The following is a 12,405-nucleotide window of genomic DNA, read 5'->3' on the forward strand; positions in this document are numbered from 1 at the left end:
TGCAGCTATACATTTAAAAATGTTGTAACCAAACAATTTTGGACTGCGTGGGTTGAATAATTGGTAGAATCCGATAATTTTCAATAATCTTGTATCCATCATGAATTTATGCTCGTTTTTCAATTTCATAGTTAATGTCGCATCAAAACCTAATATTAAGCAATAATTATATTGGTATAAATGTATAATAAATGTAGCAAAATAATATGTAAAAGAATTTTTGTTGTAATATTTGATTTATAACTTACAACTAATATAATCATGATAATAATTCTATTACAATTTTAGTTTTATTTTATAAATAAAGTGAATATTATCAGAAAGTCAGGAACCATACCAAATATTATAATAGCTAATAAGTAATAACATATTTTACATATTGTAAAGTTAAAATATTATTTAATTAAGTTTAAGTGATTGTCAAGTGTTACTGCTGGGTAGCTAGGGGAGTAGCCTACAAGTCAACTGTATAATCCAGCTCATATGCTTATTGTAACTACTATTACAGATTGTATTTTTTCAAATAAATGTTAAAAAAAAAAAGTTTAAGTAATACTATTTAAATTCTTTGTGCACCTACCTAAGCCAAATATTATAAATACAATTTACCGTTTTCATTTTGTTAGAAATAAAGTCAATTGAATATTAGGTAGGTATATGATAATAATAATAAGAATAACATTGTTTATTGTGGATAAAATTTGAATTAAATTTTAAATAAAGCAGCTCAAGAGAATAAAGGTAGGTAAGTGGATGTCACTCTGCTGTACAGTAGGTTACAAGTGGGTCACTGTTATGAATGATGGTAAATTTGAATTCAATAATATAATATCATTGTATAAGAAAAAGATTCTAAGCGAAAACGGTCAGTCAGCCTATGATATTACTAAGTATAGTTATATTTGATATAAAGGCGAAAAAGTTATTTATATATAATCTATTTACGTGGAATCTTGTTTCAAGTTTTCAGTCCTTAGCTATCAAGTTGAATATTTTATACATTTTAAACTACAAAATTTTTATTAAATTTTAAATGTGAAAAAGTTTGTCAAAATTTGAACTTTAAATGCTTATAAAAAAAATTGTGCTTGTGTATTTTTAATATTTTTCAACTGCTATTGTAACAACATATCTGGATCCTTGCATTAAATTTTCACGCTTTTTACCCAACAAATAAAATTTTATTGATATTTATAGAAAAAAAAAGCTAAAACAATAGAAAAATTACAATTTCCGTAAACAGATCAAAAAGAATCAAATTATTTTCAAAATTGTATGGTATATAAAAATGCTAATATAAACATTCAGTGAAATTTTCAAGTATCTACAGTCATTCGTTTTTTAATTACAACAAAATAAGAAAATCGTAACATGAGAAATCGAGTGAATATATTTGAATATATGAATTTCAAACACTCATAAAAATTTAATTTGACTTGCTTGTAGACATTTTTTTTTTTTTTGAAAAAGGTAGACAAACTTATGAGGAATCTTGTATTACATTTTCAAATCTTAGATTTAAAAAGAAAATTTTTCATGAATTTCTAACTCAAAATAATTTGCAAATTTTCGTCATTTTTATGTATTTTGTCAATATATGAACTTTAGATGCTTATAAAAAAAAATTGTGACTTTGGATTTTTAATTTTTTTTCATCCGCCTTTGAAACAATATAATAAGAACCTTCTATTAAATTTTCAAGCTTTTTTAACCAACAAATAACATTTTATTGACATTTATAGAAAAAAAAAATTAAAAAAATGTAAGCTACAAATGTCCGTAAAGAGCTCAAAATAAGTCAAAATATTTTGAAAATGTTATGGTGTATAGAAAATATATTTTTGTCAAGCAAATAATATCAAATTTAATTTTTATATATATAATTCAATAAATAATTTGATTATTATTAATAATTACACTTACCAGACAGATTAAATGGTTTTACTAGTAGTATTTATCGCTAACACAGTAACACCTATACGTAAAACTTCTTCGGGAAAATGTCACTTGTAAGTACAAGCGGTCTTACGATACTAACTATACAATTCTATAACCTCGATAAATTGTCTATGATGGCTTTTGATTGACTGGATTGCTGCCATGCAACTTAAATATCTACCTAATTTATAATTCATATTTGATTATATTGCCTTATTTTACTACACAGTAAAATGTACAATATTATAGGTTCCCGAGAAAAAGGCTTCGTGTTCATAGGCTACCGACTAAGTTAATATTCTATTAGATACTGACCTGCATTATGACCGTAATAATAAGTTACCGGTATTATAAATTAAGTTCGTGTCTACTAGTTTATATAATATGCAGATATTATATCGCTTTACCAGAGTCGGTGCTGGTGTAGGAGTAAACTACCTTTATGGTGGAAATAAGAGGGGTGCAATAATTTTTATTAAGATATCTCTACACTATAATTATCAACGTTATAGTATACAATATGTCAATATTGTAATAAAAAAATATTTCTAAATAAAAACACGGAATAACTAATAACGACGGACAATTCCTACATAATTGAAGAACATTTCAATATTACAATAATAAGGCAATTATAAGACTCAAACTTTAATTTTAAAAAATCAGAAACTTATAATATACAAAACAAAAACCATATATAATATAATTTCTCCTTTTTTTTTTTTTTTTTTTTTTTTTCGTGTTTGAACCGACGGCGCCGCGGGAATTGCTTTCGCATTACTTCCGCGACGCAAAAAATATAATTTCTCCTACCATTACAATAAAATACTGGACACTTATCGTAACTCGTGTGGCCTAAGAAAATATATAGGTATAATTCTATGACAGTCTACGTCGAAAACAAAGTTTATCAAATTAATACAATTATTAATAACACTGCAAGTATCAACTCAAACAAAAAAAATCAATCATAACTACAACAACATCAGTGGCACCAAATGCATCAAACCAAACAACAAATTCAACTACAAATAGAACACCAAGTGCATCCACGTAAAATATAATGATTATTCCAACCACAAAAACCAGCAAAAATACAACTATAAAAATATAACAACACACATTACCTCAACCACAACATTATCCAGTCCAAAATTATCAATTTCTTGGAATCCGCTCTTAGATTTATATAAAGCGGGTCCCGGTGCCAGTTTTTCAAATTTTCCACAATTCTATAAAATTTGAAAACTCAATTTTATATTTTAGTTGCTACCTCAATTATAAGACTTCTTCACTAATCTACTACCCGATAACTATTTAGGGGTGGTTGATATGGTGTATTATATCGAAAAAAATCACTTTAAGGGAATAATTCTCAAGCTTTATAGAATTGTCGGATTTTGATGACTATTTTTTTTGTCTGAAAGAAGAAGTCTTCCTACAGCCCGCAGCGATCTCTGATTTTGTATTTTATTTTAAATAATAGTAAAAAATAATTTATAAAAAAAGCTAAAAATTGTTTTTTTTAAAGACTTATAATTAAGTTTGAGATGAAAATATCGAAAAAAGAAGTTCGATGCGGGCTGTAGAATATTCTCCTCTATCAATAAAAAAAATTATTAAATTTGGTTAACTCTACAGGATACTGGCAGGATCATTATTCCCGTAAACCGTGTTTTTGAGGACAAAATCGCATTGGCACCGGGCGCCTTAATATAAATATATATAATATTAATAGTTTTCACAATTCTAGCATTCATAGAAGATGCCAATAAAATGTTTTTCTCTAATTGTTTTATTCTTGTTCCTCATTATTAAAAAAATAAATTGGAATTATAAATTTCATTAACCTTCAAAAATACAAACTAGATCTAATTTACAAATATAAATTATCCTGCATGTTGAAGATCAAACCATTTTTTCTACTATAAAACGCCACAGCCCACCGCATTTACACATACAGAAAAAATAACAATGTGGTAAAATCGCAATACATTTCTCCCTCCTTAATCATTTTAAAGAAACCTATGTCATTCTCCCCTAAGTTCATATATTGACAAAATACGTAAAAATGACGAAAATTTGCAAATTATTTTGAGTTAGAAATTCATGAAAAATTTTCTTTTTAAATCTAAGACTTGAAAATGTAATACAAGATTCCTCATAAGTTCGTCTACCTTTTTCAAAAAAAAAAATGTCTTCAAGCAAGTCAAGTTTAATTTTTATGAACGTTTGAAATTCATATTTTTACAACATTTGATATTCACTCGACTTCTCATGTAACGATTTTCTTATTTTATTACAATTAAAAAACGAATGACTGTAGATACGTGAAAATTTTACTGAATAAATATTAGGATTTTCTACACACGATAAAATTTTTAAGACAATTTTGACTCTTTTTGAGCAGTTTACGAACATTGTTAGTTTTCAATTTTAGATTCTGAGTGAGGTGTCGTGACCATTTAAATTAAATATTCCTTAATTACCCTAATTATAACGTCAAGTAAGTAAGTGTCACTAATGGGTGGCTTCTTCTTCAAACAATCCATGTTTTATTGAACTCTTATCTTATACGCTTATTAATGAACGATGAATGTATTGATTTTACAATGATGTGTGTTTTTTTTTAATTTTTTTTTTGTGTCTGTCATCACCTTTTAGGACAGTAAAAGTGCTTGGATTTTCTTCAACAGTATCTTTTCTGATAGGAAAATGAATCTAGTTGGTACTTTGAGGGGTCAAAAGTAAAAATTTCCCAGTAGTGTTCAAAAGCGACGTGAAAAACAAAAGAAAAATTAAGGAAAAACGGGAATTTTTACACAAAATCTGTTTTCGAGAAAATTGATTTTGGTTTTTGGTGTAACTTTAAAACGAACGACTGTAGATACATGCAATTTTCACTGGTTGTTTATATTTCCATTTTCTATACATGATAAAATTTTCAAAATATTTTGACTTATTTTGAGCTGTTTACGGACATTTGTAGTTTCTATTTTTTTTATTTTTTTTTTCTATAAATATAAATAAAATTTTATTTTTTGGTTAAAAAAGCTTAAAAATTGAATAGAAGGTTCCTATTATATTGTTTCAAAGCTGGATGAAAAAAATTAAAAATCCAAAGTCACAATTTTTTTTTTAAAGGCATCTAAAGTTTAAATATTCACAAAATACGTAAAAATGGCGAAAATTTGCAAATTATTTTGAGTTAGAAATTCATGAAAAATTTTCTTTTTAAATCTAAGATTTTAAAATGTAATACAAGATTCTTCATAAGTTTGTCTACCTTTTTAAAAAAAAAAATGTCTACAAGCAAGTCAAATTAAATTGTTATGAGTATTTAAAATTCATATTTTTACAACATATGATATTCACTCGATTTCTCATATTACGATTTTCTTATTTTGTTGTAATTAAAAACGAATGACTGTAGATACTTGAAAATTTCACTAAATGTTTATATTAGTATTTCCTATACACAGTAAAATTTTGAAAATAATTTGACTCTTTTTGAGCTGTTTACGGACATTGTCAGTTATCAATTTTTTTAGCTTTTTTTTCTATAAATATCAATTAAGTTTTATCTGTTGGGTCAAAAAGTGTAAAAACTTAATACAAGACTCCTGTGTAATATATCTTATACCTGGACTGACATACCGTCTCTGCTCAGAATCGTTTTTCTTATACAATGATATTATAGCATTGAATTCAAATTTAATACCATCCATTACACAGTGACCCACTTGTAATCTACTGTACAGCAGAGTGACATCCACTTACCCACCTTTTTTTTTAGTTTTTTTTTCTATAAATATCAATAAAGTATTACCTGTTGGGCCAATAAGTGTAAAATTTAATGCAAGAATCCTGATATATTGTTGTAATAGCAGTTGAAAAATATTAAAAATACAAGGCACAATTTTTTTTATAAGCATTTAAAGATCGAATTTTGACAAAATTTATCAAATTTAAAACTGAATAATTATTTTGTAGTTAAAAATTTATAAAATGTTCAACTTTTATATCTAAGGATTGAAAATTCATAACAAGATTCCACGTAAATAGTTAACTCTGTTACCAAAAAATCTAAAAAATACATAATCACGGTTTATTTTTATTGTTATTTTAAGTTCAAATTTCGACGAAATTGCATATTAAAAAACCTTGAATAACTATTTTAGTTGTTTTGTTAAATTGTATAATATTATTCGTGGGTACTTGAAACTTCTAAAGTATACTATTATATATCTATGATAGTATCACGATTTGTTGTTGATGTATAAAGCGTTATACCTACCTAATGGATATTGTAATATGATTAATTTGGAATTTATTATAGATACCTACTATAGGTCAATTTTTTTTTTAATACCAAAGATGAGTATATAATCTTATAGTCTTATACCTAGACCGACATACCGTGTCCTCTCAGAACCGTTTTTCTTATACAATGATATTATATCATTGAATTCATATTTAATACCATCCATTATACAGTAACTCACTTGTAACCTACTGTACAGCAGAGCAACATCCACTTACCCACCTTTTTTGTATTGAGCTAGGTATGTTTAAAAATACCGGAATACTCTACGAAAAAAGTCTGCGCACGCCTATGGTAAGCAACCCTAATAAATCGTAATGACTTCTGTCGACAATAGTAGTACCTATTTATGTGTATTATATTTTTATAACTCCTCAAAAGAAAAATATTGAATGAGTACCTTTTTATCAAAAAAAGGTTGGCCACCCCTGCTATACAACATAATGATCACCACACTCATATTAATAATCATTAATATTACTGATAAATAATAACACAATTAATATCACAGGCGGCGACAACGAGGTTTGAAATTGCCTACATTTTACCCCTTAAACAATAGCCAACTCAACGAACTTGGTAATCTAAATATCTATTTTAAGTCGTTAAATACATTTTAATATAATATATTATTTAAACAATATTATAGATTTTCTAATAGTTATTCGTTTTATATTGTTAATTTACATAGTGGATTAAACATCAAAAAATAATAAGTAGATATGCTAAAACTAAAATGCACCTACACAATTATATTATTTTGAAGTGTATTTCATGTTTTAACAATAAAAAATATTTTGGTTACATAGCGTTTTGTAAACACAATTTAGTTACATGTGGGGTGTTCATTCTTCCGGTACCCATATGAGTAGAAATAAATACAATTATGAGAGGTATGAACTATAAATTAAATGTTTATAAACAAAAAAATAGTTTTAATTATTATAGATTATAGTTATAAGTTATTACCCTAAACAAGGATGAGCTTGCTTTTTTCAAATATATATGCACCCATTATCAAACGCTTTAGTGTAACTATGAATAGTTGTATTTCTATTACAAAAATACACAATCTCAAACAAAATAAGTATAATTTAAAGGATGGTATTAGTTTTAACATTTATGTTAAAAACTACATTTTAGATGCTAAACATTAGCGAGGAAGATATTGATTTTACGAAAGGTTTTACTTATTTATTTTGTCTGTAAATACTTTTTTAGTTTTCGGGTAAAAAAAGTGCTTGAAAAGTTTGATTGGTACTGTCTTACATATATATCGTCTGTGAACTGAAAATGTGACGCAGGCGATAGGTACAAAAAAGTAACTTATGTATAGACTACTTACGTATTACTTTCATTAGTTTTCAAAGAAGTTGTGGAAAAACTTACATTTACAGCAATCTATCAGTCCGGAAAAAAATTTTTTAAGAAAATGTTTTTGGTAGTTTTTGTCATCCTAAAAGTAATTTATTGAAACTTCAAATTTAAATTGAGATTTATATTTGTTTCTGTAAAAATGTAATTAACTTTCGATTTATTTATTTTTATTAACAATACATTCATATTTGTTAACTTTTTTTAAAATTTTAGATAAATTAGAGTATAGAGTTCAATAATGTATTTCCAAGCCCACTTATAACGACGGGTTTAATGCAAACCTGATTTAAGATTTTAGAATTTCAGTTTACCTATAGTACCTATATACACATATATATTTCAATAAAATTCCAACCTCGATGGAATTTCATAACTCTTTGGATACCGTTTATTATAATAGTCATCAATATAATATTAAACTAGTATCATACCAACACACTGTAATATATAATATATTATTAAAATTTATAACATACATTAAATAATACACAAACATTCTTGCCCACGGTAACGACAGATATAATAATTATAAATTATAATATTATTTCCGCGTCGATCAGTCACGGTATTATATAGCTGTAAACCTGACACCTACCCGGTAAGTGATAAAGCATCTTACGTAATTTGTGTGCGCTGCTCGTCATCGTGGTTTACTTAATTTATTGTAACGCAAGGCTTTATAATATTTACGTGGTACACCTAACACTAGCAAAGTGGTACTGCCATGTCCGACGACGGCAGTGGCTGTAGTGAATTGCGACAGGTGTCCGTCAAGGACCTGATACCAGAGAGTCGATTGGCGGTCGTCGCTGGCGATTTCTTCGTCTCGGATCCAGTGGTTTACGATGGCGATGATGTGTTCGAAGTGAACCTGACGCCCGACGACCGTGCCGGCCGACAACCCCGTCCCCGGTTCTCCGACACGGAGACGTGGATGTTACCTGATACCGAGTATATGTTTCTCAGGTGCATCGCGGGCGCGTGAGTATGACTATGATCGTATTATTATATGAGTCTAGGACGTTTCTGTGAATTTCCGCAATCGGCGAGTGTTGTCAGTCACCGGTTAATGTCGTTGTACACCAAAGTCATTGATTAATGTTGTCATATTGGTTAGATTTGTACTGTTTGTAAACATTCACTAGTGAATGTCGACATTTATATAATGATATTGGTGAATGCTGGTAATGCCGATATTATAAATAATCTGATCTAATAATACTAGGTATATAATATTCTAGTACCTATCGATACAGTATAAAGGTATTGTACAATGTACAAGTTAATAATTTCGATAAAATGTTCTATTACCTTACTTAACCACTTTCATTATAACTGCCATGCTATGCTGTTTCGTTAACATTTAATATGATATTGTTTTAAATTAATAATACAAGTATAATACTGTTTAATAATAATAAATTATAATTTATAAAATAAATTTATATTTAAACATAATATTGTTTCTATTTTATATAGAATTATTATAGTATAATATTATGTGTGAATTCGTACCGGTACCTATGTCAACCTTAACCAAAACCGTATTGTATATCGTCGTCTTAGAATGAAAAGGTTCTAACTTATTTTTGTACTTGTTCAGTAGAACGTTTTTAAGTTAGCCCGTACCTACCTATCATTTATTTATTCACGTATGAATTAGAACCTTTTCATTCTCTGTATCTCATTGAATAATCAACAGATCGATACGATTTAAGGATTGAATTATACAACAATAAATATTAAATAATAATATGCATAAAAAAACATTTTTCAAAAAAATTGATTTAGAACCTTTTCATTCTGAGACGACGATATGTCAACATTTGACCAAAATCATGATGTAAATGTTAACATCCACTAGTACTTGTCTATATTATTTTAATTTTTCAACATTCGCCAATTTAGTAGGTGTACCTATGTCTACATTCACAAGGTGAATGTCAGCAATCACCAATTGCGGACATTCACGGTACCTAACATATACACACTTGACAACGCCTATCTAACAATCGTCAGAATCCATAGCTAGGCACGATTTGAAACCGAGGGATTTGGATTTCCAAAAAACTGTAACTACGAATTTAATAGGTATAAACTATAAATACATAAGTACAATTAAAAAAAGACTCATACTAGTTTGTAGGTATGTGCCTATTAACTATTAGTTACTTTATATTCACGCAGGTAAAGATGTGCATTAATTGTTATTTGAATACTTATAATAAAAATTACATTTTCTAGATAAAAGTTAGATTATCTATATCTAATTTAGGCAAATGTAAAATTTATTTATCTTTATCTGTATCTAGATAAATGTGTATAAAATGATCTGTATCTTATCTAGATTACATTTTCGTTAGCTATTCTCAACACTGCATAAGAGTCAAAGGTGGGCAAGTTAATGAAAATAATTAACTCAAGTTAAGTTAAGTTAAGAGGACACAAGATCTATAAGTTAAAGGTTAAAAGTTAAAAAATTATAAATTTAACTCGATAAGTTGAAAGTTAATATAGAAAAAAATATTAACTTAACTCAGTTTAAAAAAAGTTAATCTATTTTTTTTTTAATTAGTCGGTAAATCGCATAAAGAGTGAATAATGTGTCTTCTTAGTTTCTAATTTATAAATTATAAAAAGGTGAGTAAGAGGATGTCGCTCTGCTGTACAGTAGGTTACAAGTGGATCACTGTATAATGGATAGTATTAAATTTGAATTCAATGATATAATATCACTGTATAAGAAAAACGATTGTAAGCGGAGACGGTATGTCAGTCTAGGTATAAGATATATTATATACTTTTCTATGGTATTAAAAGTAAAAATTGATCAATAATAGGTATCTATAATAAATTCCAAATTAATCATATCACAATATCCATTAGGTATTTATAACTCGTTAGAATATTTTAGAAGTTTCAAGTGCCCACGAATAATATTATACTATCACAAAAAAATAACAAAAATAGTTTTTTAATATATAATTTCGTCCACATTTGAACATAAAATGACTATAAAAATAAACTGTGCTAATGTATTTTTTAGATTTTTTGGTAACAGAATTAACTACTTACGTGGAATCTTGTTTTAAATTTTCAATCCATAGATATAAAATTTGAATATTTTATGAATTTTTAACTACAAAATAATTATTCAATTTTAAATTTGATAAATTTTGTAAAATTCGATCTTTAAATGCTTATAAAAAAAAATTGTGCCTATGTCTTTTTAATATTTTTCAACTACTATTTTAACAATATATCAGGAGCCTCATATTAAATTTTTACACTTTTTGACCCAACAGATAAAACTGTATTGATATTTATAGAAAAAAATACTAAAAAAATTGAAAACTTAAATTTTTTTCATCCACCTTTGAAACAATATAATAGGAACCTTCTATTAAATTTTTAAGCTTTTTTAACCAAAAAATAAAATTTTATTGATATTTATAGAAAAAAAAAATAAAAAAAATGGAAACTACAAATGTCCGTAAACAGCTCAAAATAAGTCAAAATATTTGGAAAATGTTATGGTGTATATAAAATGCTAATATAAACACTCAGTCAAAATTGTATGTACCTTCGGTAATTTTTTTGAGAGTTGCACTAAAAACCAAAATCGATTTTCTCGAAAACAGATTTTGTGTAAAAATTCCCGTTTTTCCTTAATTTTTCTTTTGTTTTTCACGTCGCTTTTGAAAACTACTGGGAAATTTTTACTTTTGACCCCTCAAAGTACCAATTAGATTCACTTTCCTATCAGAAAAGATACTGTTGAAGAAAATTCAAGCACTTTTACTGTCCTAAAAGGACAGACACAAATAAAAAAACACACATCATTGTAAAATCAATACATTCATCGTTCCACTCAGAATCTAAAAAATATTAACTTAACTCAGTTTAAAAAAAGTTAATCTATTTTTTTTTTAATTAGTCGGTAAATCACATAAAGAGTGAATAACGTGTCTTCCTAGTTTCTAATTTATAAATTATAAAAAGGTGAGTAAGAGGATGTCGCTCTGCTGTACAGTAGGTTACAAGTGGATCACTGTATAATGGATAGTATTCAATTTGAATTCAATGATATAATATCACTGTATAAGAAAAACGATTCTAAGCGGAGACGGTATGTCAGTCTAGGTATAAGATATATTATATACTTTTCTATGGTATTAAAAGTAAAAATTGACCAATAATAGGTATCTATAATAAATTCCAAATTAATCATATCACAATATCCATTAGGTATTTATAACTCGTTAGAATATTTTAGAAGTTTCAAGTGCCCACGAATAATATTATACTATCACAAAAAAAATAACAAAAATTGTTATTCAAGGTTTTTTAATATGCAATTTCGTCGAAATTTGAACTTAAAATAACAATAAAAATAAACCGTGATTATGTATTTTTTAGATTTTTTGGTAACAGAGTTAACTATTTACGTGGAATCTTGTTATGAATTTTCAATACATAGATATAAAATTTGAATATTTTATGAATTTTTAACTACAAAATAATTATTCAATTTTAAATTTGATAAATTTTGTCAAAATTCGATCTTTAAATGCTTATAAAAAAAAATTGTGCCTATGTATTTTTAATATTTTTCAACTACTATTTTAACAATATACCAGGAGCCTTGTATTAAATTTTCACACTTTTTGACCCAACAGATAAAACTGTATTGATATTTATAGAAAAAAATACTAAAAAAATTGAAAACTTTAATTTTTTCATCCACCTTTGAAACAATATAGTAG

General features: G+C 26.7%; 1 protein-coding gene across 1 annotated transcript in view; it reads left to right on the plus strand.

The window, feature by feature from the left end:
- Positions 1–8,121: 8,121 nt before the first annotated feature.
- LOC100569534 overlaps positions 8,122–12,405 on the plus strand; it is an 8,178-nt gene continuing 3,894 nt past the window's right edge. Inside the window, exon 1 of the mRNA XM_029486443.1 lies at positions 8,122–8,620. Coding sequence (XP_029342303.1) covers positions 8,364–8,620 — 257 coding nt within the window. The 5' untranslated portion in view covers positions 8,122–8,363. The remainder of the gene's footprint in view (positions 8,621–12,405) is intronic.

The sequence above is a fragment of the Acyrthosiphon pisum genome, chromosome A1 (genome assembly GCF_005508785.2).
Source record: "Acyrthosiphon pisum isolate AL4f chromosome A1, pea_aphid_22Mar2018_4r6ur, whole genome shotgun sequence".
Lineage (NCBI taxonomy): Eukaryota > Metazoa > Arthropoda > Insecta > Hemiptera > Aphididae > Acyrthosiphon > Acyrthosiphon pisum.